The 17201-nt window shown below is 49.4% G+C and overlaps 1 protein-coding gene across 7 annotated transcripts in view; it reads right to left on the reverse strand.

Moving 5' to 3' along the window:
* Positions 1-17201, reverse strand: part of NFASC (neurofascin) — a 53687-nt gene that overhangs the window by 11939 nt on the left and 24547 nt on the right. For 2 of the 7 annotated variants that reach the window (XM_062509676.1, XM_062509671.1), the window contains 4 exons: positions 16081-16203; positions 15102-15275; positions 12160-12179; positions 4103-4355 (listed from right to left, as the gene is read on the reverse strand). In XM_062509676.1, the coding sequence (XP_062365660.1) occupies positions 4103-4355; positions 12160-12179; positions 15102-15275; positions 16081-16203 (570 nt within the window). Of the gene's footprint in view, positions 1-279; positions 436-1845; positions 1963-4102; positions 4356-12159; positions 12180-15101; positions 15276-16080; positions 16204-17201 lie in introns of all 7 variants that reach the window. The other 5 variants (XM_062509675.1, XM_062509678.1, XM_062509673.1 and 2 more) reach the window with 3 other exon arrangements.

Raw genomic sequence — 17201 nt, forward strand, 5'->3', positions numbered from 1 at the left:
CAGTGACATCTTGTCCCCCAGAGTCCCAACGCGCAAGCAGAGGCTGTGACAACATGAACGCGCTCTTCTCCCTTTCCTTCATTCCAAGGAATCCCCATCCCGAGGGATCCCCATCCAAACGGATCTCCATCCCTTCCTGGGTTGAGAAATGCCGAGAGCAGAGGGTGGCAGGATGAGGGATTTCCATGCAGCTGTGGCCAAAGCACCATGGGGATGGCTGGGCCATGCCGGGGACATGCCGGGGACACTCTGGGGTCACGCGGCCGCCGCCTGTCTCACCTGAGCTGGTGGTAAAGGTAATGTACGAGTGCTCGCTGGGGTGGGACCATATGGGGAACACCCACAGCTTGTACATCATCCCCGGCGTCAGATCCGCCAGCTGCACCGAGGACGGGCCCTGAGCTTTAACGGGGATTGATTTCTCTGTCTTGTTACCTGGGGAACAGAAACCGCACATCAAACCCCGCCCTGACACCCCACGGGGACACTGGGGACACTGCGGCCCAGGCGTGGGGCTGGCCGGGAGTGACGCGGCTCCTGGGACAGGGAGCTGCTGGTTTGGGGTCGGTACCGAGCCAAGGAGCTGCTGGTTTGGGGTCATTTCCTGAGCTGAGGAGCTGCTGGTTTGGGGTCAGTGCTCTGGGGACAAGGAGCTGCTGGTTTGGGATCATTTCCCAAACTAAGGAGCTGCTGGTTTGGGATTATTACTCTGGGGACAAGGATCTACCAGTCTGGGGTCAGTACTCTGGGGACAAGGAGCTGCTGGTTTGGGATCATTTCCCAAACCAAGGAAATGCTGGTTTGGGATTATTACTCTGGGGACAAGGAGTTCCTGGTTTGGGATTGGTACCAACCCAAGGAGCTGCTGGCTTGGGGTCACTACCCCAGGGACAAGGAGGTGCTGGGCTCGATACCCACTGAGAATTGTGGCTTTGAGGTTTTGTTCCTTCAAATGCCACCAGAAAGGGGTGGACAACCACAGCTGTCCAGGAAGGGCTGAAATCTCCAAGATTTTGTCCCTCAGCCAGACCATGGAGAGGGAATCCCAAGGGATTGGTGCTGCTGCATGGATTGAGCACCTGGGCTTGTTCCTTGTGCCTCCCAGTGACTGGGAAAAAATAGGGGTGGGTTGGGAGCTGGGATGTTTAGGATTTAGGGCCTGGCAAGATCATGCATATCCTGAAATATGGGAATTTCAGAGACTGGTTTTGCACAGGGAATCACTTCAAGGATAATTCAAGGTCATCTCCTAAGGGAAGCTGGAATGGCCAGGAGGGGTCTCCTGCCTGGAATTACAATTTCAGGGATTCCAGACCTGCACAGCAGTGGATGCAAGGGTTGGGAAATAAACTCAGGGATGAGCAGCAGCTGGCACTGCCTCTTCAGAAACCCCAAACCAAACAACAGCACAAAAACCTCTCCCTAAACCGGCACCAAACCCGGAGATCCCGGCTCTGCTTCCAGCCTAGGACAGAGCTGTACAATGCTAAGAGACACCGAGGAGGAGGTTTGGGGATCTTAGAGGATTCTGCCAACTCCAGGTTCAGGAATCCCATCTTCCAATTCCCATCAATTTCGCTTCCTTCTGTTTCCCACCTCTTTCCATCGACCGCAACTCAACATTCCCAAAGATCGTCAAACCCCACGGCCGTCGGCGCACGGAGAGGAAACCCCTCAAGAACCACCTCTGATCCACCCCAAACACCACAGCCATGATGCTTTGCCCTCCCGTTTTTCACAGCTGGTTGTGGAATCATGGAATTAAATCCAAGGAAAAGTCGGGAGCTGGCAGGATCTCTAAGGGCAGCGCCACCCCGTAGAGTCCCCACGCGATCTGATGCTTACTGGTGATATACTTAACCACAAAGTCAGTTCCTGCCGAGAAATTGTGGCTCCAGGTGATGTTTGCCCAGTTACTGTTTGCCATGGCTCTGATGTCCCATATGGACGATCCATTGGCGGCTGGGGGACAGGTTAGAACACGAGTTAGTGTTGAGTGGGGTTAGGCCCGGCCCAGAGCTCAAAGCTCGTGAAAATCTTGAAAAAAACTGATAAAAACATGACAAAAACCTGACAAAATCTGACAAAAACCTTAGACACAAAAAAACCTTAAAAAAACCTGACAAAAAGCTGACAAAACCGGACAAAACCTGACAAAAACCTTACGACAAAAACCTTAAAAAAATCTGACAAAAAGCTGACAAAAACCTTATAAAACCTGACAAAACCTGACAAAAACCTTAAGAAAAAACCTGACAAAAACCTGAAAAAACCTGACAAAACCTGACAAATACCTTACAAAACCTGACAAAAACCTGAAAAAACTTGACAAAACCTGACAAAAACCTCAAAAAAAAAATTTAAAATGTACAAAAACCTTATAAAACCTCATAGAGACACACAAGCATCATAAAAACTTCATAAAGACATTCAAAAAGCCTTACAAAAATGTCACAAAATCCTGAAAAAATCTTGACAAAAACCATGCAGAAATGTTATAAAAACCTTAAAAAGTTTAAAAAACTTCACACAAAACTTACAAAAACCTGGAGCGAACACTTTGGTCTCAGCCTAAGCACAAATTAACCTCAGCCTAAGGTTGGATCAATTCTTTCCAAGATTCCCAACATTTTTAGGGAATTTTTGGTGGTGTTTAAATCCAGGAATTCTTCCGGGGCACATCCCCGAGGTTCTGGGCCAGCGGGGAAACCTCGTCACGGAATTCCCGCATGGATGAGCACGGATCCAGCGCCGGGAGTGGCAGGGAATTGTCACTTTGCTGTGGCCCCGGTGGGACAATGAGGTCAACTCGTGTGTGAGGTTGAAGTTAAGGGATCTCGACGTGGCTTGGGATGAGTCCTGCTCCTACAGAAGCAGGAGCAAATCCCACACTTGTGGGATTTTAAGGGACAGCAGAGAAGTGACACCTTGGGATTTTATTGTCATTTTTCCTCGAGGGGTTTCAACATTTTGATGTCACAAAATTCTGAGATCGACTGCTGCAACCCCTTGGAAAAAGCCAGTTTTGGGGTTTTTAGGGCATCGTAAGGACCTGGTGCTGTGGGGTGACCTGGAATCCCTTAAATCCCAGCCTGGGCTGGGTGGGAACACCGGAGGTTCCTCGTTTCCTCCTGTCCCCTTTCCCTGTTCTGTGCTTCATGCTTCATTCCCTATTTCTAATTAGCAGCGTTTTTCCATGGATTAATGATGGATGTGGAGGTGATGTCGCTTCATCACCAACCCTAAGGTGTCAGGTGGGGGTAGATCCCCCCTGCAGAAGGTTTTGGTGGTTTAAAAACATTTTAAACTGATTTTATGCAAAAATGTAGAAATGGCTTTTATCTCAGTCATGGAATCATCCCAGACTGGTTTGAGTGGGAAGGGACCCAGAACTCACCACATTCACCCCAAATCCACATTTTCCACTCTCCCAGGATGCTCCAAACCCCATCCGTATTTTTAATCTTGATTTCATTCCCTTTTTGCTTGATTTCTTTTTGAACAGTCCTGATTATTTATAAACCATAAATATTCCATTATGCTGGTGTTTCAAAGCCAGATAAATCCTTCCAGATTTATCCCTCAACCACATCCAGGAGGGAAGATTTCCCTGCCAGAGCCAAGTTTGTTTCTCCTGACGGTCCAAGAAGTTTCTCCTGACCTGGGAAACGCCTGGCACGGGGATGGTGCTGGAACTCCCACCCTTCCTTCCCCAGCGTTCCCGGGGGCTCCAGCAGCGCAGGGAGCAGCGGGATAAACCCAAGCACTCGGATAAATCCTGACAGGTCTCCTTGTGAACAGCTGAGGTGCTAAATCCGATCTGACATCTCCTGCAGAACCTGTTTTTAACAGCTCTAAGCACCAGAGAACACTTTGGGGGGAATTTTGTATGGTTTTCCACCTCTTCCCAAACCACATCCGGCATCACCACATCCCCAGCATGGCTGGGTGACACAGAACCCTCCAAATTCCTACTTGTGCAGCCAGATTCCCATCCTGGAGCATGGGATGGCTCAGATTTCCCCAATATCCCAAAGACTCGAGGTGAGGAAGGGTCCCAGTAGGGTTAGAGAGGGGTTAGAGGAAAAGGAAAGCTCAGTACCCAACTCATGCCTGGTGGTGGCTGCTGGAGCCCTCTCGGCAGCGGCGCTGGTGCTGGCGGCAGTGCTGCTGGTGGTGGTTGTGGTTGTGGTGGTGGTTGTGGTGGTGGTTGTGGTGTCGGTGGTTGTAGGACTGGTTGTAGGACTGATTGTAGGACTGGTTGTAGGACTGATTGTAGGACTGGTTGTAGGACTGGTTTCAGGACTGGTTTCAGGACTGGTTTCCTCCACTGCAGTTGGAGGTGGCCCAGTTGCCTCTGGGAGAGGGAAACACTGGCTTTGTACCTGAGGTGGCATCCCCTGGACACTGCCCTCCCCAGAATGGCACGGCATGGAGTAAATCCCACTGGGAATGCACGGCTGGACCCCTTTTCCTGTCCCTGGCCCCTTGCAGGGATGGCCTGGGTTGATTCCAGGGACTGGAAAAAATCCCACTGGGAACATGAGGCTGAATCCCTTTTCCTGTCCCCCTGAACCCACCCCAGGGGCTGGAGAGGTGCTGGGGCTGCTCCCATTCCCCCAGTTCGATCCCAAACCCAATCCCAAACCCAAACCTAAACCTAAGTTTGTCCTCTGCCTTTTCCCTGCCCATCACCCTCTGGGATAAACCAGCCTGCAAAAATGCAGCTGAAGGGATGCACAGGTTTGTCCTCATCCCATTGTCCCACCGCATCCCAGGAAACGGGATTTAGCTCGAAGAAAAGGCACTAATCCCATTTGTAGGGCGAGTCGGAATTCCATTAATCCAGCAGCCCCTGGACTACACCTCCAGCTTTGCTTTTTCCAGTCTGGAGAAGGAGCAGCTTCGGCATCGAGGGGGATTTAACTGGCGGGGGAGGGAGGGTTGGAGCCTGGGCAGCGCTGCCTCTCCCAATTTCCATTGAAATGGAACACCTCGAGCTGTCCAGGGCGATAACTGGGAGCGGTTTGTTTGTTAATTGTCTCACTTGGGCTGTGATTCCAAGGAAAAGCGGAAATGTGCTCCAAGGAAAGGGGGAAATGTGTCCTTTAACCCACCCTGAGTGGGATGAGGGTCCCACCGGGAGGGAGGGGGGCTCTGGTTGGGGCTGGAATATTCCAGCAGAAAATACAGCTGGAGTTCTGCTCCAAATACCGAAGGTGACTCCGGAGGGACCCACCCTGGGATGCTCAGGTTAAATTATATTTATCATCATTATTCCTGTGATTCCAAATCCCTCTGATGGGCGAAGGGAACCAGACTTTATAAACATCACCCCCTAATTAGAACGGCTCTAGGGAAGCACTTTAAAACCAGTCTCAGGATCAAGCCAGGTTTTTCTTTCCCACTTGGCCCACCCCCAAGGAGACCAAATCCCTGTAACTCAGCACCCAAAGGCTGAGAGGGGCAGGAGCTCACTCCTGGAATTAGAGCACAGGTGAAAGCACCAGCCCAGCTCAGGGGTGCCCCCAGAGCACTCCCAGCTCCTCAAAGTGCCCCCAGAGCAGCCACAATCCCCCCAAAACTCTCATCCCAGCCCCAGATGTGCTCCCAGAGCAGCCACGGTCACCCCCAAACTCCAGGCCAGCCTCAGGGATACCCCCAGAGCACCCCTGGTTCCTCAAAATGCCCCAGGAGCAGCCACAGTTACCCCAAAACTCCAGCCCATACCCAGAGGTGCCACCAGAGAACCCCCAGCTCTTTAAAAGCACCAACCCAGCCCCAGGAGCAGCCACAGTCACCCCAAAAACCCCATGCGGCCCCTGGAGCAGCCACAGTCACCCCAAAAAACCCTCCCGGTCCTGACCCCACAGCATCCCCATCTCATGCACCCCGATCCGAAGCCCCCCGGTGCACAGCCCGTCCCTGCCCCAGCCGGGGGAGGTGACAGGGAGGGGACACGTCCAAAGGCTCGGCTTTGCCCTCGCGTGTTCATGGTGAGCCCAAAAAAAAAAAAAAAACAAAAGGATTTTCGTGTTTTGCCCTTCTGAGTTTGTTCCACAAGGACTTTGCTAAAAGCTTTTCCTGCTTTCCTTGGGATTTGTCCCCATCCATCTCCCGTGACTCCTGGCGGGTTTGTGGGGTTAAGAGATTGGTGTCGTCGGGTTAATGTCCCCATTAACGGGATGGAGACGCTCCGGGGGCTAGGGACAATCAGGGATCAGCTAATGCAGGCTGGGCATTCCCATGGGAATCCCAGCTCCCTTCGGAGGAAAACGAGACCTCCAAAGGCACAAAGTGACTTTGGGGAAGGCAGGGGCCGGCGGAAAACCCGGCACGGTTTTCCAGCTTCCATCGAGGCCTCCCAGGAGCAGCAGAAATTCGGTTTTAATGTTCCTCCAGATTTCAGATGGGAAGGGATTATCCGGGATAAATCCCAGCCTCGCTAAGCCTGGTGCGGGATCTCTTCTCTGAGAATCCCTCACGTACCCAAATCCTCCGGAATTCTGCCCGGCTTGGAGCACCGAGATGAGCTGGCAGCGATTCCAGGCGGGATTTGCCCTCCCTGCCCCACTTCCCTGGATCTGGGGGAAGCGATCCCCGGGAGCGGAGCCGTCACTTCCCATCGGGATAACTCAGGCTGGCTCCCGAGCGAGATCCGGGAGGGGATGAAAATCATCCTGGCAGGAGCAAGGACGGGTGAAGAGTAGGATGGGGTGAGCTGGAAAACTCGGGGAGGGGAGGGCTGGGATTTGATCCTCAACCCCACCGGGATGCGAGGCTGCGACATCGTTTGGGTTTAAATGTGAAATGGGGGCGGGAGGAGATTTGGGGTGGGGGAGATTGGGGGCCTTGAAATCCATTCCCTAATGAGGGTTGGGGGATCCCAGAGATCACGGGGAACTCAGGGATCTGATATCTCCCAAAGAAAAGGGGTCTCAGGGATCAGAGGGATCCCAGGGATCCCATGGATCCAATATCCCCCAAAGAAAAGGGATCAGAGGGATTCCAGGGATCCCAGGGATCCAATATCCCCCAAAGAAAAGGGATCAGCGGGATCCTAGGGATCCCAGGGATCCAATATCCCCCAAAGAAAAGGGATCAGAGGGATCCTAGGGATCCCATGGATCCAATATCCTCCAAAGAAAAGGGATCAGAGGGATTCCAGGGATCCCAGGGATCCAACATCCTCCAAAGAAAAGGGATCAGCGGGATCCTAGGGATCCCAGGGATCCCAGGGATCCAATATCCCCCAAAGAAAAGGGATCAGAGGGATCCTAGGGATCTCAGGGATCAGAGGGATCCCAGGGATCATGAGGATCAAGGGGGATCTCAGGGATCCCATGGATCCCCCAAAGGAAAGGGATCTCAGCCATCCCAGAGTCCCTTCCCGGGGTCACCTCTCACTGCCACCAAAAGTGACGAAGATCCCAAATGGAGACAGGAGACCCAGGCTGGCATTCCCAGATCTTTGGGAATCCTGGAAATCCCAACCACGCTCCTAAAAACAGCCACCATGTTCCAGACTTGACATTCCCGAGCTTTGTGGAGGAGCTGAAGTTTTCTTCCTGCATTCTCAGGGCTTGGATGGAAATTTTGGCGACAAGGACGGAGCACCTGGAATTTGTAGGATGGGGGGGAAATACCCCCCTTTTCCAAAAGAGAGCAGCCACTTTCCCCATCCCTGGGAAATTGCTCCAAGAAGGAAGAAATCACCTGGGAAATTCAGATTTAAAACCACCAGCAGCAATTCCCAGCTCTTGATCCCATTTTAGCCGAACCAAACTTCCTGGAAAGAGCCAAACAAGCACTCAGCTCTTTAATTGCCTCCCTTTCAAGGCTTTTTCTATCTCCAAGATCCATTATTCCCTCTCAGGGAGAGATGGGGGAAAGATGATGGATTGAGGATGCAGCAATTAATAATTTCACTAATGAGAGATGCTGAGCTCTTCGCTGCCTCCCCAGCCAGGAGTGGAGCAGTAAAAAATGGATCCCAGCCTTCCACAAAAATGTGTTTGAAGCTCAGACTAGGAGAAAAAAAATCCTGGAGAGGAAGAATCCTAAGGGAAAAATGGGATTTTTTTAAAGGAAGCTCTAAGGAAAAGACACATATCCTGCTCAGAGTAGGATAATTCAGAGAAAAGTGGCTTTTTTTTTAACTAAATCCAGGAAACAATCCCAATCTCTGCTGCTTTTTAATTATTTAAAGACGCTTTTAATGTGTTGTTGGGCTGCAGAACAGCTTTCCCTGGGGTGTGTCTACAAAATAATGAGGCTTGGAGAAATTGGGATGAATTTTTCATGATTTTTGATGATTGGGCTGAGGACATTGGGGGAGATTTATTTTTAATTCTCCTGGTTTTTACCAACAGAATGGAATTGGGAATCCTTGGCTGTGAAGTGCTGAAAATCCAGCGTGGAAAGAGAAGAAATTGAAGAAGAGAAACGGGTGATGGGACACAAAGAGAGGGCTGAGCAATTCCTTCTGTTTCTAAAAGGAAAAATGGGATTTTTTTCCCTCAAATTCCCATTTATGGACAGAGAAAAGTCAGGATTTTCCCTCTGATTCTAAACCAAATTTCTTTATGGTCCCTGATGAAGTTCTTTCCATGAGGATGAAGAATTAAAAATCCAGTTTTGGATTATTTTTTCTCACTCAGAGCATAAATAAAAGCTCATTTTTAACCTTCTCTTTTCCCCAGATCTCCTCTCCTGTTGTCCAAAGCCTGGTTTAGGAAAGGTGAATCCTTTCCTGAGGGAAAATCCCTGCACTTCACTTCGATTCCATCACCTGCTCTGGTCCCTCCTGGTCCTGACCCTGCCTGTGGCAGCTTTTCCCTGGAAAAGGAACATTTCCATTCCCTGTCAGCAGCAGGAGAATTTCCCTGCAATTCAGGACAAATTCCATAAAAATCCGCCCGATCTGGGTCATCCAGCAGAGGTGGGAAAGGTCAGGGAGCATTTCCTGGGATTTGTTGGGAAGAGAAACATCCTCCTGAGACCGAGGAGGTTTGAGGAGAAACGAGATCCAGCTCTGGGATGGGAGAGGGAAATTTCCATGCCCTAAATCCTCTCCTGGAGCCTGGAATGGGGAGGAAGATGAGGCAGCAATTCCCGACCTCCAGCTCCACTTCCCAACTCTCAGCCCATTCCAAAGTGTTATTTCTCCTTTTTGGAAAGGGGAAAAGGGAGAGATGAGCTCTGGATAATTGGAAGATTATCCCTGAAATCACAAATAATTCCAGTGGGGCAAAAAAAATGAAGCTGGGAATGAATTGGTGCTGGGAGGATGAAGAGATCAGCGAGTGATTCCAGAGTTCAGCAAAACCCTCTGGAAGCAGAAAAGGACTTGAGGTGATCCTGAGCCACAAAGAAAATTCAGATTCTGGTGGATGAGCCAATCCCTGGATGCAGAAGGAGCTGCAGGAGAGGATGGTCCTGATCCCAAGGGTTTTTATGTGCATTTCCAGGGATTTTTTGTTGATTTCCAGAAATTTTTTGCGTTAATTTTCAGGATTTTTATGTGCATTTCCAGGATTTTAAAGTGCATTTTAAGGTCCACACCACCTAAAACTGACCAATCTGTTATTCCTACTTTTTTTTTTTTTTTTTTTTTTTTTTGGGGTGGGGGAGAAGGTGGAGGAAGAGAAAAAGGCGAGAAGGAGAAAGATTGAACAGGCATCTGTTCAGGAAGAGGGGGAAAAAAGCAAAATAATATCAGGAACAGACATCGCTGCAACAAAATCCAAGGAAAAGGAACATCCACGAGGCAGGAAAGTGAATCCTGCACTTGGATCCATGGGAAAACCTTTCCTGGGAAGTTGTTCCTGCTTGGAATGTGCTGAGGCAAAGCAGGACCTGTTGAGAGCCCTTGGGGTCCGGGGAATCAGGAGCTGCTTCTGCTCCCAAAAAAAGTTTTTTTGGGATGAGTTTGGGGCTGGCTGCATCCCCTGCTAGGTTATTCCCACATTCCTGAGCTAGGAAAAGGTTGGGAAAAAGCTCTTCCTCTGTTTAGGTCTAAACCTAATAAAAACCGGTTTTGGCACCGAATTTCATCTCGGTTTTTCCTTGCTCGTCCCATCTGATTTAAACTCCACATCTGGAGAAGCATGTTAATGACTTTAATTTCCTTATTTTCCTGCTTATTTTCCTTAAATCCCAGCCTCATCTTTCCCTCGGCTTGGCAGGAAGTCCCATCAAAGTGAGCAAAACTCATTGATTTGTGTTGGACCTCGTGTTTGGACGGCAAATTTCTGTGATAAGGGAGTAAATGATGTAAATTTTATGGGGTTTTTTTGCTTTTTGACAGCCAAACTTTGTCTGTTTGGCAGCTCCAGCTGCCACATCCTCACCCCAAACCTCACAGCTGGGATTCCTTATCTTGTCCAACAGGTTTGGGATTTTCCTTGCTCATCCCTGCTGATTTAAACTCTGCATCTGGAGGAGTCTGGCGAGAAGAATGTGGGAAATGCGTGTCGGGTGTGTGGAAATCAGAATTTTCTAAATGTGTGAGATGTGGGAATCCTTCTCTGGGTGACTTGGAATTGTGCAGGGCGGCGCTGGGATAACCGGGATCGGTTTTTCCATGGAAGCGGCAGGAGGAGGAGCTGTCCCTGGTGCTGCAATAAGTCTCTCCCTGCTCCCAATTTTTGGGAATTGCGAGGAGGGCAAAGCCAGCAGAAGGCTCCATGCAAAACATGCACAGCTCAAATTCCCGTTCAACCCTTCCAATGGACACCGAGAATGGGAGGAATTTCTTGGATCAAAGCCCTGGGAGAACTACTGGGAATCCCAACCCTAAAAAAAAAAAAAATCCCAAATCTCCAGCTGCAACCCCACAGGGGCTGGAAGGGATCCCGTGGAACCAGGAATGTTCTGTGGTTTGTGGGGTGGGGATGGAGAGAGTTAAAAAGGGAGAGGGGTTTGTGCAGAGCTGGGTTAAAAATCCTCTCTGGGAGAGGGAAAAGCTTTTTTTATAGGGAAAAAAATCTTTAATAGGAAAAAACCACCCTTTTTAATAAGGAAAAAGACCTCTGTAATAGGGAAAAAACCCTCTTTCATATGGGGAAAAAAACCTCTGAAACAGGGGGAAAAGTCTTTTTTAATAGGGGAAAACCCTTCAGTAATAGGGGAAAACTCCTCTTCCTTAATGGGGAAAAATGTCTTTAATAGATGGAAACAAAACCTTTAATAGGGAAAAGTCCCTCTTTCATATGGGGAAAGATCCCTCTGAAACAGGGGGGAAAGTCTTCTTTAATAGGGGAAATCCCTGCTTCCTTAATGGGGAAAAAATATCTTTAATAGACAGAAACAAAATCTTTAACGGGGAAAAAAAGTCTTTCTTATGGGAAAAAAAATATTCCTTAAAATAGGAAAAAAGTTCCCTCTAAAATAGGGGAGGAAATCCTCATTTAGAGGGGGAAAAAAATCCTGGTTTAACTGGGGAGGAAATGGTGTAATAGGGAAAAAAAACTTCTGTAATAGGGGAAAACCCCTCTTCCATATTGAAAAAAGCCCCTTTAATAGGCAAAATTCCCCCTCTTTAATATGGGAAAACAACCCCTCTAAAATAGGGGGGAAACCCCATTAAAATAGGAAAAAAATCCCCCTTTAACAAGGATGAAACCCTTTTTAATATTGAAATAACCCTTTGAATAGGGAAAAAGTCTGGTTTAATAGGGGGGAAAAAAACCACTTTAATAGGGGGGAAAAAACCCCCACTTTAACAGGGAAAAAACCCTCTTTAATAGGAAAAAACCCCATTTCAGTAGGGAAAACCCCATTTTAATAGGGAAAAAAATACTTTAATATGGGAAAAAACCATTTTAATAGGAAAAAAGCCTTTTTAATAGGGAAAAAAAAAACCTTAATAGGGAAAACCCCAATTTTAATGGGAACTCGACTCTCCTTTGGGCTCGCCCAGTCCACAACCACCGTGATTTGGTTTTCATGAGATTTTTGAGCAGCTTTTAAACCCGGCTTAGAGACCTTTTAATCTTCGCCTGCCCCGCTGTGGAGCTGCCCCGGTCCCCTTTGTGCCTGAAACGATTGAAATACCCAATTGGCGTGGCCATTGGAAGGGTTTTAATGAACTTTTCGGCTTAATTGGCAGCTTAATTGGCAAGCTCCGTTGCCCCCATGCCGGTTACCTCCGGGTACGGTACCTGGGCTTGGCGTGGCTTCGGAGGCAGCGCCAGGGATAGAGAGAGAGGGAGAAAAATGGGAAAACGGAGAGAAAGAGGGGAGACAAAAACACAGGAATTTATCAAACGACCCCAACGCGCCGCCAGGACACTCGGAGGCATCGGAGAGCAGAGAGAGAGGGGAAAAAACGGGAATAAATCCAACCTGGGACAGCTTCTGGAATCCAGGATAAGGGATAAACCAGGGATCTGGGATAAACCAGGAGTCAGGGATAAACCAGGAGTCAGGGATAAACCAAGCCAGGAAATCTGGGGTAAATCAGGAATCTGGGGTAAACAAGGGATCCGGGATAAACCAGGAATCAGGGATAAACCAGAGGTCAGGGATAAACCAGGAATCAGGGATAAACCAGGAATCCGGGGATAAACCAGGAGTCAAGGATAAACCAGGAGTCAGGGATAAACCAGAGGTCAGGGATAAACCAGGAATCAGGGATAAACCAGAGGTCAGGGATAAACCAGGAATCCAGGATAAACCAGGAATCCGGGGATAAACCAGGAGTCAGGGATAAACCAGGAATCCAGGATAAACCAGGAATCCAGGGGTAAACCAGGAATCCAGGGATAAACCAGGAATCCAGGGGTAAACCAGGAATCCAGGGATAAACCAGGGGTCAGGGAATTTGGGATAAACCAGGAATCAGGGAAAAACCAAGGTAGGAAATCTGGGATAAACCAGGAGTCAGGGATAAACCAGGAATTAGGGAAAAACCAAGGTAGGAAATCTGGGATAAACCAGGAGTCAGGGATAAACCACGAATCTGGGATAAACCAAGGCAGGGAATCTGGGAAAACCCAGGAATCCTGAATAAACCACGCCAGGGAATCCGGGATAAACCACACCAAGATCCATCTTAAACATCCAGGAGGGGTCCGAGGTGGCACTGAGGTGGCATCAAGGTGACAGTGGTGTCATTAAGCCGAGTACTTCAGAGGTTGTTTAGGTCTAATTCCAACAAAAAATCGGTTTTGGCACCGAATTTTGCCTCGGCTTTTCCTTGCTCATCCCGTCTGATCTAAACTCCGCATCTGGAGGAGCGCATAATGACTTTCATTTCTTTAATTTCCTTGATTTCCTGCTTATTTTCCTTAAATCCCAGCCTCATCTTTCCCTCGGCTTGGCAGGAAGTCCCATCAAAGTGAGCAAAACTCATTGATTTCTGTTGGACCTCGTGTTTGGACGGTAAATTTCTGTGATAAGGGAGTAAATGATGTAAATTTTATGGGGTTTTTTTGCTTTTTGACAGCCAAACTTTGTCTGTTTGGCAGCACCAGCTGCCACATCCTCACCCCAAACCTCACAGCTGGGGCTCCTTATCTTGTCCAACAGGTTTGAGCACCACCTGATATTTCCAGGACATAAAACCGATTCAAATAGTTACAATTTATTCACCACGACTGCTATCTCACTATTGTCAGTGCCCAAAATTTGGGCGCGAACCAGTTAAAAATATTCAGTTTACAGCTTCAATCCAACCCTTGAGCTCTCACAATTCCTTTTAAAGCAATTCCAGGCCCCTCTCATGTTTTCCTCGGCCGTTTTCTTCCCCACCCCCCCCCCCCCCCCATCCAATAAACATTACTGGATCCCACCCCAAGGCTGTCGGGAATGGTTTTATTCCCACGGGATCTGGGCAGGAATCGCTTTCCCCACTCAGAGCCATTAGCTGGGATGGGGGATGGAGGGAAGGAGAGAAAACCCCATTAAATCCCAGCTCTAACCCAATCCCAGCTCTGTGAGCCAAGCTTAAAGAGGGGAGAGAGCTGCCCTTGGTTCCCTCAGGGCTCCAGAACTTCCACTTAAATTTGATGGATATTCCACAATGGGAATTGTATCTCATTATGGGGCTGAGGCTGGGGATCTGGAGGCTTTTAGGGTCGGGTGACACCTGTGGGGTGACAAGGAGGTGACACCAGGAGCTTTATCTGATTATGGGGCCGAGATTGGGGCTCTGGAGGCTTTTAGGGTCGGGTGACACCTGTGGGGTGACAAGGAGGTGGCACCAAGGTCCCTGCACACAAAAATCCCCCAAAGCTGCCCCTGTTAAGCTCACACAGAAATGCAGAGGGACAAGTCAGAGCTTCACTCTCAGCACAAGGAGAGCAAGATCCCAAAATCACAGCTTGGTTCAGGTTGGAAAGAACCTTAAATCTCATCCAGTGCCATCCAGGGACACCTCCACCACCCTAGGTGGCTGCAAGCTGACCTTGGACACTTCCAGGGACACAGGAGCATCCACAACCTCTCCGTGCCAGCGTTTCCAAACCCTCCGAGCAGGAATTCCTTCCTGAACCCCATCTCGCTCTGCCCTCTTTTGGTATAAAACATCAAATTCAGCAAATATCCTCCTACTCCAGGGCACACGAGGAGTGTCCCTCCCTTGGGGACAGCCAGGAGGTGCCCTGGAGCACGGGACAGTCCCCAGGTCACCTCAGCTGGGTTTTTACTGTGGCCTTTGGCCACCTCCACCTGTGCAGGAAAACCTCCATGGCCATCGCTATCCTGCACTCCTGGTGTTTTGGATTCCCTGATGCCATTTTTGGGTTTGCCATGGCCCATCACAATGTCATTTTTTGGGGTTGCCACATCCTGTCACAATGTCATTTTGTAGCTGTTCCATGGTTTGTCACAATAGCGTTTTTGGGCTTTGTCACATCCCGTCACAATGTCATTTTTTGGGGTTTGAAACATCTTGTTACAATGTCATTTTTTGGCTGTTCCATGTCTTGTCACAATAATGTTTTTGGGGTGTGTCACATCCTGCCACAACACCAGTTTTTGGGATTTGTCACATCCTACTACGACACCATTTTCAGGGTTTGTAGCATCTTGCCACGATGCCATTTTTGGGGTTTGTCACATCCTGTCCCCTCGGTAGAGCCAGGTGCTGCCCTTACCTTCATCCAGCAGTGCCGGTGATGACTCCACCAGGGCCTCTCCCTCTCCCACCTGGGTGCGGGCGCGGAGCACGAAGCGATAGCGGGAGATGGGGTCTGACCTCTGCAGGGTGAACCTCGTCTGGTTGGGGGACAGATGCTCCACCACCGTCCGGCCCATCTGGGACCCGTTAACTGCAGAGGGAACCAGGGCAGGCTGGGCTCAGCCTGGGCCAGGAATTATTGGGGTGTCCAGCTCACCCCTCAGCCCCTGGAGGGTCTGGGGGGTCACTGTGGGGCTCAGAGCTGCTCTTGAATGTGGTTGGGCTTGGTGACATTCTGGCTTGGGGACTTTCTGGGGGGAGACCTTCAGGTGTTCTCTACTGCCACAGGCTCTGGGGTATCACTTCCTAAATCTTGTATTTGGATGAGCAAAAAACCAATTCTGGCTGCACCAAAAATCTTCCTAAATCCAAGATCCAGCTGATTTCCCCTCAAAAATTGAGTCTGAGGAGCTGCTGAGGACCCACCCCCGCCTTGATTGGGTGCAGATATCTCCAGCTTGTCCCCTCCCCCCCAGAAAGGTTCTGTGGGGTCACTGTGGGGTTCAGAGCTGTTAAATACACCCAGCTTGAGGCACCTGGGGACAGCCTGGTTGGGGACCTGCTGTGGGGGACCCTGAGGTGGACAAAGACAACCAAGGGACCTCCAGGCTCTGGGTATCACCTCATCTAGCTCGTGTTGGGTGAGCACAAAAATGCCTCAGGCTGCAGCTAAAACCTCCCTAAACCTGAGATAAAACCAATTCCCTTCCAAAAACTGAGCCTGGGAAAGCTGCTGAGCACCCACCACCCCCCCTCCAGATGGCCAGGATCCCTCCCCCACACCAGTTTGTCCCACCATGGAAGTCTCCAGTTCCTCATGGATCTCCCTGCCCTGGCAGAAAGCAGGAAGGGAAGGATTTCCTGATTTATCACCAGGAAGAAGCCGTGGGACGTACAGGGCTGGTATCGGAGGGTGTATCCCGTGATGATCCCATTGGGATGCTCGGGGTGATCCCACTCCAGGTTGATGATTTCCAGGTTGGGCTGTCGGATCCGCAGGTACCTGGGGGAGCTGGGCACTTGGAGGGGAGCGGGGAGGAGAAGGGAGAGAGAAGAAAACACACACGGGGTAACAAACCTGGGCCATGCCCTGGTGACTCCGAAATTTCTGCACAGACACACACGGAGTGGATTGCACAAGGATTTATCCCAAAAACCCCGAGCAGGGAGGAAAAGCGGAGCAGCTCCAGCGCAATCCAAATCCCGTGGGATCCTCCAGAGATGGAATGCAGCTCCAACCCCGCTTCTCCTGTTGAACCCAAATTTCCCCGCCTTCCTTACACCCCCCTCCCATCCCAAGGTTTCAGTCCCAAAGATTTCTCCCTTAGAAGTGCAAAAATATCTCAAAAACTTCTCTTAACTCCAGCCCTACTTCTCCTCTTGGACCTAAATTCCCTGACCTTCCTTACACCCCCCCACTCATCCCAAAAATTTCTTCCTTAGAAACACAAAAAGGATCCCAAAAACTTCTCTTCACTCCAGTCTTATTTCTCCTCTTGGACCCAAACTTCCCAACCTTCCTTACATCCCAGTCCCTTCTCAAAGTTTTCATCCCAAAGATTCCTCCCTTAGAACCCCCAAAAGTGGCATCTCTTATCCCAAAAAATCACTGGGAAACAGAATTCCAGAGATCTCCCCCAGGGAGCTGCTCCCCATTGCCCCTCACCCTAAGGAATGTTTGGGATTATCACTGCTTTAACTACTGAAGGAAGGAGAGAATTATCCAGCATGGAGTTAAATTATTCCTCTGATTTCCTCCTAATTGCGGTGTCTTAATTGGGGAAAGAGAGATGGGAGAGCTCAGGGATTTATTTTTAGTTGTTCAGGATATCCTTCAGCTTTCTCAATGTCAGTTTGAGTTGATAAAAGGGTTTGGAGGTGTAGGAAAAATTAAAATCCGCATTTTCCCCATGTTAAGAGTAAAATCCACTGTAATTATTAATTAGCACCACTCACATGTCCTTATCGTTACCTCAAATGTCCAAAGCCACCCCAAATCCCCCAGAAATAGCATCAT

This window comes from Cinclus cinclus, chromosome 27 (genome assembly GCF_963662255.1).
Source record: "Cinclus cinclus chromosome 27, bCinCin1.1, whole genome shotgun sequence".
In the NCBI taxonomy this organism is placed as follows: Eukaryota; Metazoa; Chordata; class Aves; order Passeriformes; family Cinclidae; genus Cinclus; species Cinclus cinclus.